Source organism: Triplophysa rosa, linkage group LG9 (assembly GCF_024868665.1).
Source record: "Triplophysa rosa linkage group LG9, Trosa_1v2, whole genome shotgun sequence".
Taxonomy (NCBI): Eukaryota; Metazoa; Chordata; class Actinopteri; order Cypriniformes; family Nemacheilidae; genus Triplophysa; species Triplophysa rosa.
This window is the reverse complement of record NC_079898.1, coordinates 9434891-9452332: the sequence shown is the minus strand read 5'-3', so window position 1 is coordinate 9452332 and position 17442 is coordinate 9434891. Positions and strand designations below refer to the sequence as shown.

At 37.5% G+C, this 17442-nt stretch overlaps 1 protein-coding gene across 3 annotated transcripts in view; it reads left to right on the top strand.

The window, feature by feature from the left end:
- The window catches only part of bag5 (BCL2 associated athanogene 5), an 18550-nt gene extending 4826 nt beyond the window's left edge, over nucleotides 1-13724 (top strand). For 2 of the 3 annotated variants that reach the window (XM_057342777.1, XM_057342776.1), the window contains exons 2-5: nucleotides 6485-6758; nucleotides 7084-7512; nucleotides 7908-8131; nucleotides 8952-13724. In XM_057342777.1, coding sequence (XP_057198760.1) covers nucleotides 6485-6758; nucleotides 7084-7512; nucleotides 7908-8131; nucleotides 8952-9477 — 1453 coding nt within the window. In that variant the 3' untranslated portion in view covers nucleotides 9478-13724. Of the gene's footprint in view, nucleotides 1-4451; nucleotides 4536-6484; nucleotides 6759-7083; nucleotides 7513-7907; nucleotides 8132-8951 lie in introns of those variants that run through there. The other variant, XM_057342778.1, reaches the window with a different exon arrangement.
- Nucleotides 13725-17442: the final 3718 nt, after the last annotated feature.

The following is a 17442-nucleotide window of genomic DNA, read 5'->3' as shown; positions in this document are numbered from 1 at the left end:
AATTATTTTTATTGTATATGTAAACTCTCTTTCAACACTTTACCATATTTAAAGCACATCTTTCTTAAAGCTACTTTCTTCCTTTATTTGTTGTGAACGACTCCTATAAGAGAACACAATTCCTTTAATATCAGTGAGTGTTTTTGGGCCCGTCCTTTGTTGTTTGATGAACATTATAAACAGAGATCTTTATTATGCTGCTGCCCCTTTAAGAGCTCGCGCAATATACTGGAACACTTGTTTTGTTTCCCAACTGTTTGGTCACGAAACAAACTGAATACCTTTACAAGGTTTCTTGTTAATATGGGAATTTTTAGGTTATTTTGTGTTAATATGTCCGTTTCAGAGTAAGAAGGCGTGAAAGAGAACCAGAGGTGTAAAGAGTACCTGAAAACCATACCTAAGTAAAAGTACAGATACCTTGCAGTGAAAATTACTCCATTACAAGTTACAAGTCACCATTTCCAAAACGACTTCAGTAAAAGTCTTAGAGTATCTGATTTTAACAGTACTTGAGTATTTTACTCATACTGAATGTAGGCTCAAAGCAGCACTAGTCCTCAACACTTAAGAGACACGTCAGTGAAAAACTAGAAACAGTTGATTTGTGAGGAGAGCAATCGCATTTATTTTCTTAAATCATAATAAGACTGAACACCTCAAAATTGCAACAAATCATGGTTGACACCATAACCAACATCTTTTACTAACACCCAAGTCTCATTTAAGCTCAAGTGCTCATAAGTAAACCAAACTCCTTCAAAAAGGCCTCTTCAATATAACGGATAAATAAAATAATGTTAAGTAGAATTAAAAAGTCAAAGCCTTTTTGCACTGGACATGCTGGTTTGGGCCTCATTGCCAGCTGCAGTCATGTCCTCTTTTTACATACACTGTTAGCCCTTACCTGCCATTTCTACAGTAATATATTGGCAACACTGTTGCCAGCTAGTTACTGTAGGTGTTTTACAGTAAACTACTGCAATGGCTGTTTGAAGATACTTAATTAAAGAATCTATTAACGCACTTAAGTCACACAGTCTTAGATGAACAAGTGTAAATAACAGATGAACACAATAAATCTGTCAAGATTTCACCAGAGGAGAATTAAACACAAACATCAATAACATCTTCACATATTACAGACACCAGTTTAACTTTATTTCTGTCATCTGTGTAAGATCTTATTGAGATTTAACTCTAGTTCATAGTGGTTCAATTATGTTTAAGTCACCATTATGGCGATCAGTGTTTGCTTTGGTTGGACTCTTTGACTTTCTTGTAGCTTTAAAATGTACACTTATACAATAAAACTGAAAGGGACTTTACAGGAACCGCAACTTTATGTTTGCTTAGTAACTGAAGATACATCTGAAAGAATTAAATCATTAAATAATAATAACATAGCATTTAAGATTTATTAAGATATGTTTGGTAAAGTGATTACATGTTATAATGGAAAGATCTCTGTAAGAAAATCTTTCTTTGCAATTGAGACACAGTTAGACACTTGACATACAAACCTCTATGTACCCAGCATGCATTGCAGCATGAAGCTGTTCAGTTGATTGTCACCATTGTTGAGATTCATATGTGGATTGTTCATTTCTCTGTGTCCGACTCATTCTATAGGTTAATATTTTGTATATATAGTGTGAGAGCACTTTTGAAAATTGAAATACTATACATTCTTTTTACTGGTTTACATCACTTCATGGTAATAGTCCCACCATATGGTCAAATTTTGAGCAAACATGTTTAGAGCACATTTAGGAAGAGTTAGTTTTTAAAATACGAGCTTTTGTAGATGTGTGACCTACAGTAACTAGCTGGCAACAGTGTTGCCAATATATTACTGTAGAAATAGCGGGTAAGGGCTAACCGTGTATAAACCACCAGCGATTGACATCTACCTGATACTGTACTCATATTCATATAAAGAAGCCATGTTGACAAGTTTTTGTAAGTTAGGGCAAAATCCACAAGATTGTAGTACCTTCATTGCACTGTAAATGGCAATATTAATTATAAGATAGGTGCCATGCAAAATGTAATGTGTAATTGCATTAGTCATTACAAATGTAGTGGTGTAAAGAGTAAATATACTTGTTCAAAAATGTAGTTAAGTAGAGAGTAAAAGTTGCTAATATCTTTAATACTCAGTACAACTACAAAGTAGCCAAAAATATACTTAAGTAAAGTAACTAAGTACATTTACTCCAATACTTTACACCACTGAAGAGAACTCTTTAGTATTTTGTGCTCTGACTCTCTGGGCACGTGCATCTCAAACAACCCGCGAGACCTGAAGGCTTTTAGTGATTATTCTTCATGACAGCTGCATTGATACACGTTTGGCTTCTATCAATAGCGACTTACAAATAAATAGTATTTAACGTGATGTATAACGTTTTGTATGCTTTGTAGTATTGTTAGAGATCTTTATACAATAGTTCAGTGCTTAAAGTTTAAACACATCATTCCTGCATTAGCTTCACATGCATACAATACTTGCAACACATTTTGTTATCTTTGCTGTTTTGTACCTTAGCCGGGGAAATTCTTGTATTCTGCATATTTATTTAAGTTGCAAGATTGAGCGCTTCACTCGTCTGCTCTTTCGGTCCTTCGCCTCTTACCCGTAACCCGTGAATTACATCTTTGGGGCGGGGCACTGATAGATAAGAGAATGGTTGAAGGAGGGGAGACGAAAATGAGTGATTGAATGTGCAGCTTGCGCAATATAACATTTCTACTCATTAAATATATAATATGCAAAAATTATATATTGATCAGTTTGACAGTCGCACCGGTGCGACCATTAAGAAAAACTTGTCGCACTGGCAGGAAAAATAGTCGCAAAATGAGACCATTTAGTCGCAGTCTAGACCACGATATGGGCCTAATGTGTCTGTTGTTGAACCACAGGGAGACTTTCACAGAGACTTTTTTCCCTCGAACGGCTGGTCGCACTGGTGCGACCTCAGATTTTTTTTAGTCGCACCATTGAGAAATTAGGTCGCATGTGCGACCAAATTGGTCGCACTCTAGAGCCCTGAACACATGGTGCAAATTTATATATTACAGTTTTTTTATACCATATTCAAGCCCTTTCCAAATCAGTTTTTATTTTGCTCATACCTTGTGTATGTAACAAAAGTTATGGCTGAGGTCGGCTGAAGCGCTATGATTTTCAGGAACGGAATTTGGAGGAAAACGGGTTTAAAGTTAAGTGATGAAAATAAAAGCACAACAGTCGAGTATCACAAGTAAAAGTCACTTTACAGTAGTAAAAGACTTACTCTAATAACAATTTAATAAAAAAAAACATTTCCTAGTGTTGAAGTCTATAAAAATACTGTACAAAACCGTTTGAATAAAACGAAAGTAAGTAAAATGGTGCAGGGCACACTTAAAGAACGAGAGCTCTGCCATTATCACTACACAAGGAAACTAGCAAACATTACGGATAACAACTAATAAGCAGTGAAGCAAGTTTTACGTTGTTTATCATGTGCATAGTGTCTGGACTTTTGATCATCCCTTGTATGTTTTGCGATCGGATAACTCCCGGTGCTGCAGACGGGGAGCTCTGTCATCTCACGAAAACATTGTATAAAAAACTTTGCATGCCGTAGTTTACACAGGACTGGCGGGAAATGTGCATTGATACTCCTTCATTCTTCATGTTATGTGGTTTACTGTGATAGGTGAACTGTCTTTACCGCGTCCCAGCGCGACATCCGACGGGTTTTCCCAGATCGCATCACATATGTCTAGTCAGTAACAATGACGGGTGAAAACACGCACGTCCCTTCATGAGCATATCACGCTCTTAATGAAGGGAAACGGGGAGTTACAAATTGCCCTCATTGTAATCCGTCAAAATGACGGACAGACGGCCTTCAGATTTTTCCGTCACTGGTAAAAAAAAATCCGTCAATGACAGAGAATTTTCGGTTAACGCGACCTCTGGTACACACACTTACAGGAAAATCTGGACCACGGCCAATCAGAGGGGGGTCCGCCCTTCACTATCTCTGATTGGTTTAGACCACGATATGGGCCTAATGTGTGTCTGTTGTTGAATCACAGGGAGACTTTCAGAGTCGCAGAGACTTTTTTTCTCCCTCGAACAGCTGGTCGCACCGGTGCGACCTCAGATTTTTCTTAGTTGCACCATTGAGAAATAAGGTCGCATGTGCGACCAAATTGGTTGCACTCTAGAGCCCTGGCATTTGTTGTTACATTATTCAGCCCAATCTACAAATAACAAATGTGAATGTAAATAACCCTACACTGTTATTTTAAAATTTTCCACAATCTCACTCATGTTCATTGACATAAAGAAATGTAATTTATCAAATGCAGGTTGCAAATGAGTGCTGTCTCTTTAAGGGCCTTGAATATGACCTATGTGTGACATCACAGACACTTCCCTGGGGAATAGCAGTAGGCAAAACAATATTGTCTTAGGATACTGAGTGTGCAGAGGTGTCGGCTGTGGTCTATGAAGGGAGTCTGCAGTTGGGTTTGTAAGTACTGTTGGACTGAAACATTTATTTAACATCTACTAGTCGGATTTTTCAGACTTTGTGGCAACGGGTTGGGCAATAACAATGTTAATGATTAATCACCTGTAGCTCACAGTGTGGGATAGTTTGTTTTCCAGCATAACAACATGGTATCACGACTCGTGACACCACCAGGAAGGATGTAAATTGTGTTGTGATACTCAAATATGTAATTCAAAACAAGACCAGACTCGGGGTAGTTGAAACCAGGCTCTTGCAGTCTAGATCAGACAGACAAGCAGCAAGTTCATTACTGAAAGACAGATTTGGTAAATTAAGGCATTTGTGGATAAAGACTCGAGTTCCCATTATAGATTGAATTATTAATTCAGGTACAGTGCTTGTATTGTCATTCAGTTCCTTAAGATGTGATTCTATTTCCACTTTATTTAGCCGGTTTGTTTCCCTCCCTGTGGTGTGTCAAGCTTAATCCCCGCCTAGCGGCACACCATGGGCCATGTTTGGTTTTTGGTTTACTCATAATGGGTGGAGTTAGAAAGGGTTAGTCAGCCTTTGTCATCAACACACAGAGAACCTGTACTCACTTGCATTCTGCTTATAAAACATTTACCTAGTTTGAACCGGGTATAAATGTCATTAGATCACAAACCAGGTTGCTTTTTTGTAAGGTTACTCTGCAGGGACATTCTTCAGACATTCACTATACTCTAAAATGAGTTGTGTGAAAACAACACATTTTGTGTTCAGTTAGGGACATGTATTCTCCCTTTTATTTGTTTCACACAAAATTAACACCTTATGTGTTAAAATAACACAATGTGTTAATAATTAACACATCCTGTTTAAGAGTATAGAAATCATATTTGGACCACTTGGTTTTAAGTGCAAAAATGGCAAAGAAAAGGACAGTTTGTTTAAGAAAAGGTGCCACTTAGTTTTATATTCTGTTATTTAATGCATATTAGTTTGTTCATAGGTGTCCCAGGTTTTTTGGTCCACTGTATAAGAATGACATGTTACAACTAGGGTTGGGAATCGAAAATCAATTCCAGTTCGGAATCGAAAACTTAGGAATCGGATCAGAATTGAAAAAGAATAGGAATCAGAAACTTGGAATTAAAATTTCAATTCCTCTTATCAATTCCTGTGTGCATATTTTCAGAAATGTACATGTTACCTTGTGATCTGATATCTCAATAAAAGCCCTTATTAACCTTAATTTTACTATAGTAAGCAAAGTTGAACTATAGTATTTGCAGTGAAGAACAGTAACCACAAATTTACCAGTTTCATTATAGTGACTACAGTTGATGATACAATGATGTAGTTAACTATGGTAATACGAATTGTAATAAATGAGACAAAAGATAATTGCTATGTGTATATATACACAAAACGGTGCTCATCATAAATACATATATATTTTGCAAAGCAGTCAATAAGCAGGCTAAGTGACCATACAGGTTGATATCTAAATATTACTTCAACTATGGAATCGAAACTAGGAATCGATAAGAATCGAAATCGCTAAAATTTAAACGATACCCAACCCTCATAAGTTTTTGTTATTGAACAACATCACAATCATAGTCGATGTTACAGTTTCAATAAAAACGGAATAATTATTATACAAGAATTAATGCAATGTAAAATGTGTAGTAGTTTTATATGGATGTCACAACCAAGGACATTAACTTGCAGAAGTGTTAATGTGCTCTTAAATGCTTTCCTGTGGCTCAGTGGTTAGAGCATGGCGTTAGCAACGCCAAGGTCATGTGTTGGATCCCAGGGATTGCACACACTTTGTAACAAATGTATAGTATATAAAGCAATATAAATCGCTTTGGTTAAAAGCGTCTGCTAAATGCATACATGTAAATGCTCTTTTCATTTATCCGTTCTCTCTCTCTCTCTCTCTCTCTCTCTCTCTCTCTCTCTCTCTCTCTCAGCCTGTTTGGGAAACCCTTTGATGGTGGGAAGAGGACAATGAATCATGGCAGTCAGCAGTCACAGACACAGCAGATGCCAGGACCCTTTCCAGGTTATGCAGGGCCCCAGGGTCCATACGCTGGCCAGCACCCAGCCCTGCTCCGGCTGAGTGAAGTGCAGAAGGAGATCGCCACCCTGGGTCCTCAGGTGTGCTCTTTCAGCGGCCTGCAGAACGACAGAGAATACAAACGACTGGAGCGAGAGCTGACCAGATTACAGCTGGAGGTTGATCAGGTCAGGAAACATTAGATGGACTGTAAAGGGCAGAATGTATTCATTGTAGCACATTTCTACAGTGTGTGGGAAAAATGTTGTTTTTGTTTTCACATCTGTATCCCTGTGTTTAAATATATGCACGTGGTCATGCTAACAGAGTCCTCCCATTTGGAGTTGGAATTCAGATTTGCTTAAGAGCTCAGGTTTTATCTGCATTGCACTGCACATAAGATTCAGCAAATGTTTGTTTAATATAAACATGTTTTTTTCAGCTTTGTACTGTAAGTATTGCATTGAAGAACTATAAGATAATAAGTGGCCTTGTTTTGTTTCCCCGATCCAGGTGGAGACGGAGGGCCGTCCAGAGCTCCAGCAGCCCCGGAAACGTGCAGCAGGAGAGGTGGAGGGTCTGCTTCGGTACCTTGAGGGCAACGCTACACATCCATCTCGACTGGCCATCGAGGAGCTAACCCAGGAGGCACAGAGGTTACTGAACGAAGGGGTTGTGCAGCCTTTCCGGCAGGGCCAGGCTCTGGATGCATTTGAGATCAGTGAGGAACTGGTGGAGGCTGTGCAGGATGTAGCCATGCGGATGGCTCAGGTGAAGACGGGTGGGAGCGTACCGCTCAGGAAGGCCCGGTACAAGGCACTGACACGGGTCTGTGCCGTACAGGAAATACTGGAGGGTCGTGTGCGCACTCACACGCTGGCTCTGCCGCTGTCTGATGACACGCATGAGGCTGTGCAGCGTATTAATCAAGTCATGACACAGGTGAGTGGTGTTTTGAAAGATATTTTCTTTTCTTGGTGTTCTATGAAAATATTTTGCAAAAGCGACTTGTTCCGAACTGCTGCAACATTGTGATAATTGAACGTGACTGCCCACATTTACTTTTCCATTAGGACTACACGGTGTTCAGACACTTGGCTGTTGTTGAAGGATACAGTTTAAAATTATATTTGACCCAACAGAAAATACACAGAATCACAAACTGCTGTTGGTAATTTTTCATGAGAACAGAGCGTTTTGGCAAGGCACATCAATATAACTGAATGGCTTATTTCTTAGGAAAAATATTTTTCTGTGTTTGTTGTTTAACTGAAACCTAAATAATTTGTAACATGTTAAGAGAATAGAAAATCCGAAAAAATATTGATTCTATGTAGGTGAGTGGTGCACGGTGCCAGGAAGTGGCTCTGCTGATGGGTCTCAGGGGGCGTGACAGCTGTGCCCACCTGGCAAGAATCCTTACAGAGCTGCTGGTTGAATTGGATGCCCTGGATGTGTCAAGCAATGCCGCTGTCAGGAATTACAGGAAACAAGTGGTGGAGGAGATCACTGGCCTGTTGAAACATCTTGACTTGGAGGGAGAGGGAGATGACACTCGCAGGTAAATACACATGTGTAAATGAAATTAAGACAGTAAAACAATCATTGAAGTATATGTTTTATCGCTTTCATGTTAAATCCACATGCTGTTATTTTTTTCTACAACACAAGAGAATTTTTAAATAATCATATGTCCATTTCCTAGTTCAAAGTGGTTTATGTCAGAAATCAGCATAAAATACTAAATATGTGCACTTATTTCCAAGTCTTCTGATTTCTTTAGTATTTTTGTGTTGCTATTCATTGGTTGTCTTTAGAGATCCTACAATGTTTCCACGCCATGTTTACATTAAAAAAGATGGTATCTGCAGTGCCCTGCCAGGTTGTCCACGCCACATATTCACTTGTAGGGAAAAAAATGGCAGAGCCACAGAGAAATTAACCGCATACAGGGTTTGGAACAACATGTTTCAAAGAAAGTAATGAAAGTTCAAGATTCCTAAAACTAGACATATCTTCAGTTATATCATATTAGGTATTTCTGTGTTGATGTTATTGAGTTTATTTATAATATTGATGTTAACTTATTTATAATAAGTGATCCAGTCTGTGAAAACCAGGCTAATTCTCAAAATCGAATTCTGAGATTAACATCCAATTTTGTTTTCCACAATTAATTTTACTTCGATTTCACATATTTGACATGTTCTTACTCGGACAGTATTAAAGACATTAAGATTATACTTTCATAGAATGTACATTACATTATGTAGAATGATTTTATGTAGAAAACAGTAAATCACAAAAATGACTTTAGCTGGATTTTCACAGACTAGGTCACATTGTCACTTATTTATACGTAATTTTTTTTATATTTACAGGTATGATCTAGCACAGAACGACTCGATTCGTGAAATCGAGGCAATCAGGGGGCGTGTCTCAGTTCTACGGGAGGAGGTCCTCCGGTATGGTGCCATAGGACAGGGCTCAGAGCTGCAAGGTCTCCTTACTCACTTGGATCAGGTAGACACGGGGCGTAATCCCTGCATACGGGAGGCACGGCGCAGAGCTGTGTTGGAAGTCCAGGCGCTCATAACCTACCAAGACCTCCAGGAAGCACTCGGGCATCGCAACCCCATACCAGACGAGCCCCCGTCTCATGCAGCCGTCTGGCGGGTCTTAGCCAGCCTGTCCGACCTGCAAGCTCAGGTGTTGGGCTTTGACGGCAAGAGAGCTGACAAGAGCTACATGGTTTTGGAAGAGCTACTGACCAAACAGCTTCTAGCTCTCGATGCCGTGGACCCTCAGGGGGACCAGGAGACGAAAGTTGCTCGGAAGCAAGCGGTTAAACACGCCCAGAATATCCTTAATTATCTGGATATGAAGACAGATGAGTGGGAGTATTGAGAGACGTAAAACACTGCTGTATTGGAGAGATTTCCTGAATAAAGAGCCGCAAGAAAAGGCAAAAGCTTTTTTGCTCTGTGTGACATATCAGGACGAGATATTGCAGTGCTGGAGGCCATGGGTGGGATTTTTAATTTGTACATAGAAGACTTTGTGTATTGCTGTGGGCAGCAAGACTGTTACCCATGATGCACCTGCTGCTTTTGTTGGTCCATTATAGGTCCCTGAGGAAATCCTATTTTCTACTGCACATGAAGCATTGTTTTCGTCATAATTCCATCATGTTTTTAGTTGAATCTATGCTATTGATTGGTGTGTTGTGGTGGTGAACCCTGTTGTGCTGCCAAAAATCACATGCTTGTTTGGAGCACAGTGTTAAAAACTGCAGTCTTTATTACAGTGTGAACTCTTCATCCCTGTCCAGTTACACTCATAAAGAAGCTCAATGGCTTCTGTTATGATCACAACAGGTAGTACCACAAACAATTTTTCAAACAATGACAAAGTGTTTCTAGGTTTATTTTCTTTAAATTGCACATTTAGAGTCAGGTCCTCCAGCTACAGACCTAAACAAGTATACTTCCTGCATCATCCACAATAGCTGTTCCAGTTTACGTTATAAAAATAGTATTTGGCTGATGATGCATCGAATAAACATTGACGTAAAAGATGTTTTTAACGAAAGGAATGGAAAACTCAAAGCTGAGCCCATTCTGCTGTTCTGTTAGATTTTATTGAGGAGCGGTATTGTCTGTGGAGACATTTCCTGTTAGTATCGATATAAAGGACAAAAATTAAACTAGTTCACAGGGTTTCTTGTCTTTTTAGTTCTAGGCAAAAAGTGTTTCTGCAAACCGCCCGCCAGGGAACAGAGTGAGAGAGTGTGTTTGTTGTTGAAAAAAGCTGTGTGTGTGTGTGTGCTGTTTTGGTTGTGAGAGTGATCAAAGTGGACAGGAGGATTCTAGAACATTGAAGTGGCACAGAAGAGTGGTAAACTATCAACCAAGTGCTCAAGAACTGGCTTTGTGTACGTCGCTGTTGAATATGACCCAAATGTCTTTTTCTCAAATGTGTGTTCTTTAATACAGCGTGAACAGCAAAAAAATGCTTTAAATATGATATTTTTAAATGAACTTTTCAGTTACGAATTAATGAATTGCACTCCATTAAATATTGCACTGCAAATATGTCTGTTTATCAAAAATGTTTATTAGGTCTTGCTGTAAAAATGAGTTAGAATTCATTTCAATAGACGGAGCAGATAGGTAGAGAGTGAGGGGGCAATATTACGGTAGGTAATATAATTTACTCCAAATGAATTATAGCAAATGTAATAAACATTAGGGGTGTAACAATATTCAAACCGAACCGAGAAACGGCAGTGCACTGAGGGTACGTAAAACAATACTCTCTTGCCATAACTAACTAAAGCTAAAGGAATGAATGCAAACGCTCCCAGCCCAGTCCAGGCCCATTGTTGAGGTTGACATCACTTTGCCTTATGTCACAAAACGTTTTCCCTTTTTTGACATTTGATTAAATAGTCATTCGTATTTTAAACAACTAATAAGAGCCGTGTTTCTTTTTTAAATATTATACAGTTACTGTCTTCCAAAGAGAAATGTGAAGCCAATGTATAAAGCCAAGTTATTGTTGTTATTATTATTATTATTATTAAGTTAAAAGTGAATCTAAAAAAGTGAACCCCGCCCCAAAGCAAACCGAACCAATCCGTGTTATATTGTTACATCCCTGTACCTATACAAGTACAGTGAACTAATATTTGATTACACCATATTTACTCCGTTTACTTTAAGTAAATTTAAGTAAGTGTGAAAACAGAAGTTGATATGGCTTTTGATAATCTGCCAGGTGATCTTTTTTTGGCGGGTGCTGATAATCTCAAAATAGCCAAATATTGTTTGATTTGCCAGTTTATACGTACATTTTTTAAATTCTTTTAATAGCATATGGTAACAAAATCTGATTTTACATAACATTATTACGTTTGCTTGTTGATTTTACAACATCTTTTATGTAGGGTCTGGTGTTTTATGGTATTTTACAAGAAAATTGAATTGAAGAGAATCTGAATTAGCGTTTTGGCTTGATGTGTGATATAGTCCCTATTAAAAGACCCCTCAGAGACTGTGTGAGAAGTGCGGGACAAGCTTGTCCGTAGTACAAACCGCGACAGTATCAAGTTCTATCGTTTAATAATTCATCAGAGGCCAAATGTCTGCCATATAACAGCTAACAGCATAACTCTCCTATATAAGGCTAATTTATGGATAAATATGATATTCTGTTATTTATATATCAAGCTCTGCTCTTGCGAATCTGGCTTTATATTAAACCTTACTTTTTGAAAGTGGAATAGTGTTGGCCTTTTATGTTGGTGTTTATTTTGCCCATGTCCCAATTGTCACTAGCCTGGCCTAGATAAGGGCACATCCAGCTAGCCCAACTGTCAACAGTCATGAAGCAGCACTACTATTATCAACAAAGAATACGAGTTACACTCGCACCAGAAGTGAACACTGTTATCAGATGGAAAGATGAGGGTCCAGAAGTGATGAGTGCTGGAAAAGATACAGAGAGCAGTGAGGGTAGAGAGGTTGTGGTCAGAACAGATCAATCCCGAATCTGTCATCAGTTGGCTTTGTGTGGAAGTCCCCTACAGTGACTTTTACATCAGTCAAGGTGAAAACACACTCTAACAGCACTTTCAAGCAACCTTGCACTAAGCGTTGATGTAGTTTTGTTTTTGTAAGCCTGTTCTGAATCTATGTAGAGATGGCACAGATGTGCTATTATAAGCAACTTCTCACAGTGACAGATTTTAAGATTGTTGTTTCTCCCACCAGGCCTGTGGTCTAGCAGCTACCGACGTGTTATGGTTCAGAGAGAGCATGCCGTTTAAAATAACTTCATTGGGATGAACGAAACATGCTTCTGTCAACTGCTAATTTTTTTTTTTTTTTTTCTAAAAGAGCAAACGTACCAGCTGTTTCTTGCCATCCATGTTTTACAGAGCACAGAGAACGACGTTTAACGGGGTTTTTGTAACATTACATTATTAGATTTTCTGGCCTAAATTAAGATCCATTTTTACATTTAACATGCAGTGTAAATCTATGTCAGTACATTTGGCTTTCCAGATTACATGAGTTCCCAGAGTACTTATTCCTCCACTGCTGTGCTTACATGTGTTAGACACGTTGGTCTGTCAGATGTATGAGTCATACTCATCTCCATAGTTACAATCATAAATGGATGATACTCAACAAGCCACCTAGAACGGTTGCAGGTTCTTTGTTTTGAAATGAATATTACCTTGATTGTATTACATGATCAGCTTTTTAAATGTTAGTGTTGGGATTGAAAACACATTAAATGTCCTTTTTATACTTCATGATCATAATCTCTTAGATTTGACTTGGCAAATGGCAAAAATGAAAATTGCAATTACGTAGATCACTGACCCATGCGACTATTTTGCTAAAGGTCTTCCCCTTTTTATGAATGCAAACTCAAGTTTATCACACAATAAAAATCCAACTCATTATACAATATCTGCAAGATTAAGAATGTAATTTCAATGTCCACCTTCTTTTAATACCAAAGTTAATACTTGCCTCTTCTTTCCTGTTTTTAACTTGTGTTACCTTTATAAACACTGCAACACAAACCAGAAGAAAGAAATACTTCAATAACAAAATTAAGCTTTTCATTTTCCGTATCTGACTACACGTCTGGAAGGATGTTGGTGACCTGTGAGATTGTCTAAATGTGTCATGCTGTTTATATGTTCGACGCATTGATCTCATTTGAATTCTGCGGATTGTGCAAGGTTTACTGTGTGTGTATTGCTCAAAAAGCACATTAAGTTAATGCTGACGTGTGAATGCTTTGATTGGTAGGGTTGTTTGATTTTTCCATGTCTACATTGTTAAATAAAAGTTGTTGATCTGAAAATAATGTATGTTTGTGCCGAGGTATTAATGATGGCCTGGGATCTTTCAACTTGTTTCCATGGCAACCCCTCACTGACAGGGTGCTCACAAAATAGAAGGTGCTGTGATAAAAGATTTGGGTTCGCCTGAAACACACACATAGCAGAACACAGGAAATATCTAAGCACATGTATATTGCTTTCTAAATATATCCGCTGAAGCATAGTTAACACACTTGTCAGTATAGAGTGTGCAGTGTTGCATGATCCGGAAATATTTAATTACTATGGCAGATCTTTTTTAAAATGTAGTCTGTAACATCCAAAATTAATCATCAGAATCCACTACATTTTTGTTGTGAATGTGAGCATATAGGATAATACACACACACACACACACATATATATATATATATATATATATACTGCAGCAATGTAAAAGACTGACAGCTTGACAAGACACATGAAAACTGTGGTAAAATCCAAGTTATTGCATAACTTTTTTTATTACTTTTCTAAATGTTCAAATATTACTGTTGTATTACTTCAAAGAATTATGATCTTTGCAGTATTTGAGGTCTGAAAATTACAGAGCATCTTTTCTGTTATTTTGCCCTGTTTCTCCAGTTTTCGTTTTCTGCAAATAAATGCAAATAGAAACGATATTTTAATTTTAATTTTGGGATAAATGTTGTAAGTAGTTCACAGAATGAAACAAAAATGATTATTTTACACAACATATACCTAAAAATAGTAAATTCAGAAAAACGGAAAAGAATTTTGAAATGGTCTCTTAATTTATCTGCGGCTATATATATAATTTAAGGAAATAAAGAAACCCTGCTACAGAAAAGACATAACATGGCACTTTGTTCCTGCACTTTGACTTTGAAAACAGAAGTACATTCATAAAAGCACATTTACTACTTTCTCGGAGTAACAAGACACTGTATTATCTGAAATAAGTAAATAAAACAGTATTGTGTTGTTGCTATTTACTGTATATAAACACTGGTTAGAGGGATAGTTCGGCCAAAATTTAAGTCTTTCAGCACACTTAATGTCATTCCAAACCTGTATGATTTTCTTTCTTCTGCATAGCACCAAGGAAGATAGTTTGAGGAACGTTTGTAACAAAACAGCATTGGACCCCGTTGACTTTCAGACACAAAACCAAGTCTGAGACAATTTTCAAATGAGCTTATTTTGTGTTCTGCAGAAGAAATAAAGTCATACAGGTTTTAAATGACAAAAGGCTGTACTGTATACACCAGAACTTTTATTTTTGGGTGAACTGTCCTTTTACGATGTTTGTTGCAACACTCAGAACACAGAAATCATTTTCCTTAAGGATTTTTGCCCCTCAGGGAAGCCCTAATTTAAAGAGGAAATGTGTAATGAGAAAAAGACAATGGAGAAGTCAACAGATTAAAAAAAGCATGTGTTGAATGTGAATTCGAGGACTTCAAAATGAAAAGGCATTTACTAACAAAGTCTAATATCGCCCCCTAATGTCTACCTGTAAACTTAAGCCAATGAAATAAACATTTAGCTCACATTCAAGTCATGAGATGTCGTTGACTTATGTTGTAAAGTAGGGGTATTCAATTAAAGTTCCAAGAGGTCCAGTCTTTATACTTTCTTCCAAACGGAGGTCCGGACAATATGTTTTTTTAAATAACAAAAAATAAATATTTAATCAATTTAGCCCACTTGGATATATATATATAAAAGGTATGATCTTTTATCAGGCCATTTATTTTATATTTTGATATCCACAGGATGTATGTATTGTAGGCTCTGTGGCTTTAGGGGAATGCCCTCTTAAGTCTGATCATTAATATTTGTAAATAAAAAAGCTATAAACAACAAATTTAATGTAAGAGTTAAATTTCTCTCATCATAAACAGAAAACAAAGTTACTTACTAAATTGTCCTTTCCATGCCTTTCATACCAGAACTACTTCTATCTCTAAATTCCCATTTAGAACAAAATGTGATCCTGCTTGTGAAAACCCAGCGAGTCTTTTTACTGTTTTCTACATAAAATCATCCTACAGAATATTCTGTGAAAATATAAAAACAATATCTTCAATATTGACTGAATAATGCCATTTCAAAGATTAAAATTTTAGTTAATGCTTGAATTAATCTTTGATGCTTGTTATTTAATAATTAATTAGTTTATGAGACTTTAGCCTGGGTTTTCACAGGGACACAAATGTTTACATGCTGATCAATAATGCTAATGCTAAATGTAGGCTAGATAAAAACGTTATGGTTCATAAAATATCGCAAATCTGGTTGAAAGGTTGGAGACATATAGCAAACCGTAAACAGACTGACAGAAACAAATACTTCAATATTGCTGCATTTTGTTTACTGTTGTGTCTCCATTTATCTGCTCTGCGTGTCTGCACTAGTGTTGTTAAAATAAGCACGTGTCTGCTGCTCTTCATGCGGCGCGTCTTTGGCGGGAGAAAAGCAGCGCACGCGGAGAGGAAAGGGTTCAAATGAAGCGCGTTTATAGCTCATTTTTAAATGCCTCGCGGTCCGGATGAAACGAAGCAAAGGTCCGTATCCGGCCCGCGGTCCAGGGTAAAGTTGTACTTTATTATAATTGTAAGGTAATTGAGTTGGCATATAATCATAAATAAAATATAATTAAATATAAAAATATATTATATTATATTACACAGCGTGGCATGACGTCAGCTACACATTCTCATAGACATAATAAATAAAATTAGGACTATGCACATTCTCAGTATTTCTTCTGACATACTTTTGATTATTATTAAATAGTAGCACAGTAAATAGTAACTACGGCAAATAACAAACTGACCGAAACATTATTATAAATAAAAACAATGAAATTTATTATTAAAAAAAAACATTTTCACAAACTATAACTACTTGGTTAGGTGTAAAACTGGAGTTTTTTTTACTTGTTTTTAAATGTTGTTTTATGTTTGTTTTTTTTGGAAACCGACCACCATCCCTAAATAGACTTATTTTGTATTTTAGGCTCATTCTGTGTTTTGTATTTTAAGCTCATTCTGCATTTATCTTGTATTTTAGGCCTGTCTTCAGTACTGACTTGTCAGGGAGCTGTCAATCAAAACCTCACTAGCCAATCAGCGTAAAGTGACCATAAATCCCGCCCACACGTGAGTTTGTGCCAGAAAATCACAAGTGGTGCTCGCTGCAGAGCCAAGGGGTGGAGCAAAACTCGGTGGAGCAAAACTCCAGCTCTCCCTCGCTGGACCTAGTGGGCGGAGCTTGAGCTATCCACGCGTAGGTACAGTCCGAACTCGTACAGTTTGTTTCGCACGGCAAGAAAAGTGTATATTAAAGATAAACTGAACTTTCAGACATTTATAAAATCTTTCCATAGACTTGATCCGCTGTCTCGACCTAAATGCTAATATATGTTGTTATTTTTGACTCCCTAACATTATTCATGATGATGTTTTTAGCATGGTCAGACGTGTTTCTGTGACAAACGGCATTATGTGAAAACCTAATAAAAATATTAAATGTGTGTACTACGGAAAAGAGAGCTAAAATTTCATAGTACGGCTGTGAAATGACAACAAAGATGTTTTATTATGTATATGTGACCGTGCATAGAGTCTAGTGTTTCCATTACAAATACCACTATTAAACATCGGCTGTTTACCATTGCAACCGTTCAAATCCCTTTAATTCGTGTATTTGGATTAATCGCTGTTCTTGGGGTTACCATCCGCCAGATATGTCACCAATAGAATCCAACACAACACCAGTAGAGACTCACCCCAAATGCCAAAGCTAATACAATTCCCATTATAACCATTGAATACATCCGAACGATCAGCAGGGACTTTTGGACTCCTGTCCATAAACTTTAACTTTTCATGAATGTACACGTTGTTTCAGGGTGCAGTAAAATCACATGAACTTCAACTGTTTTTCTCAGGTCAAGTCGCCCATAAAAGTTGAGCGTGTGATCACAGAAAAGAATGAAT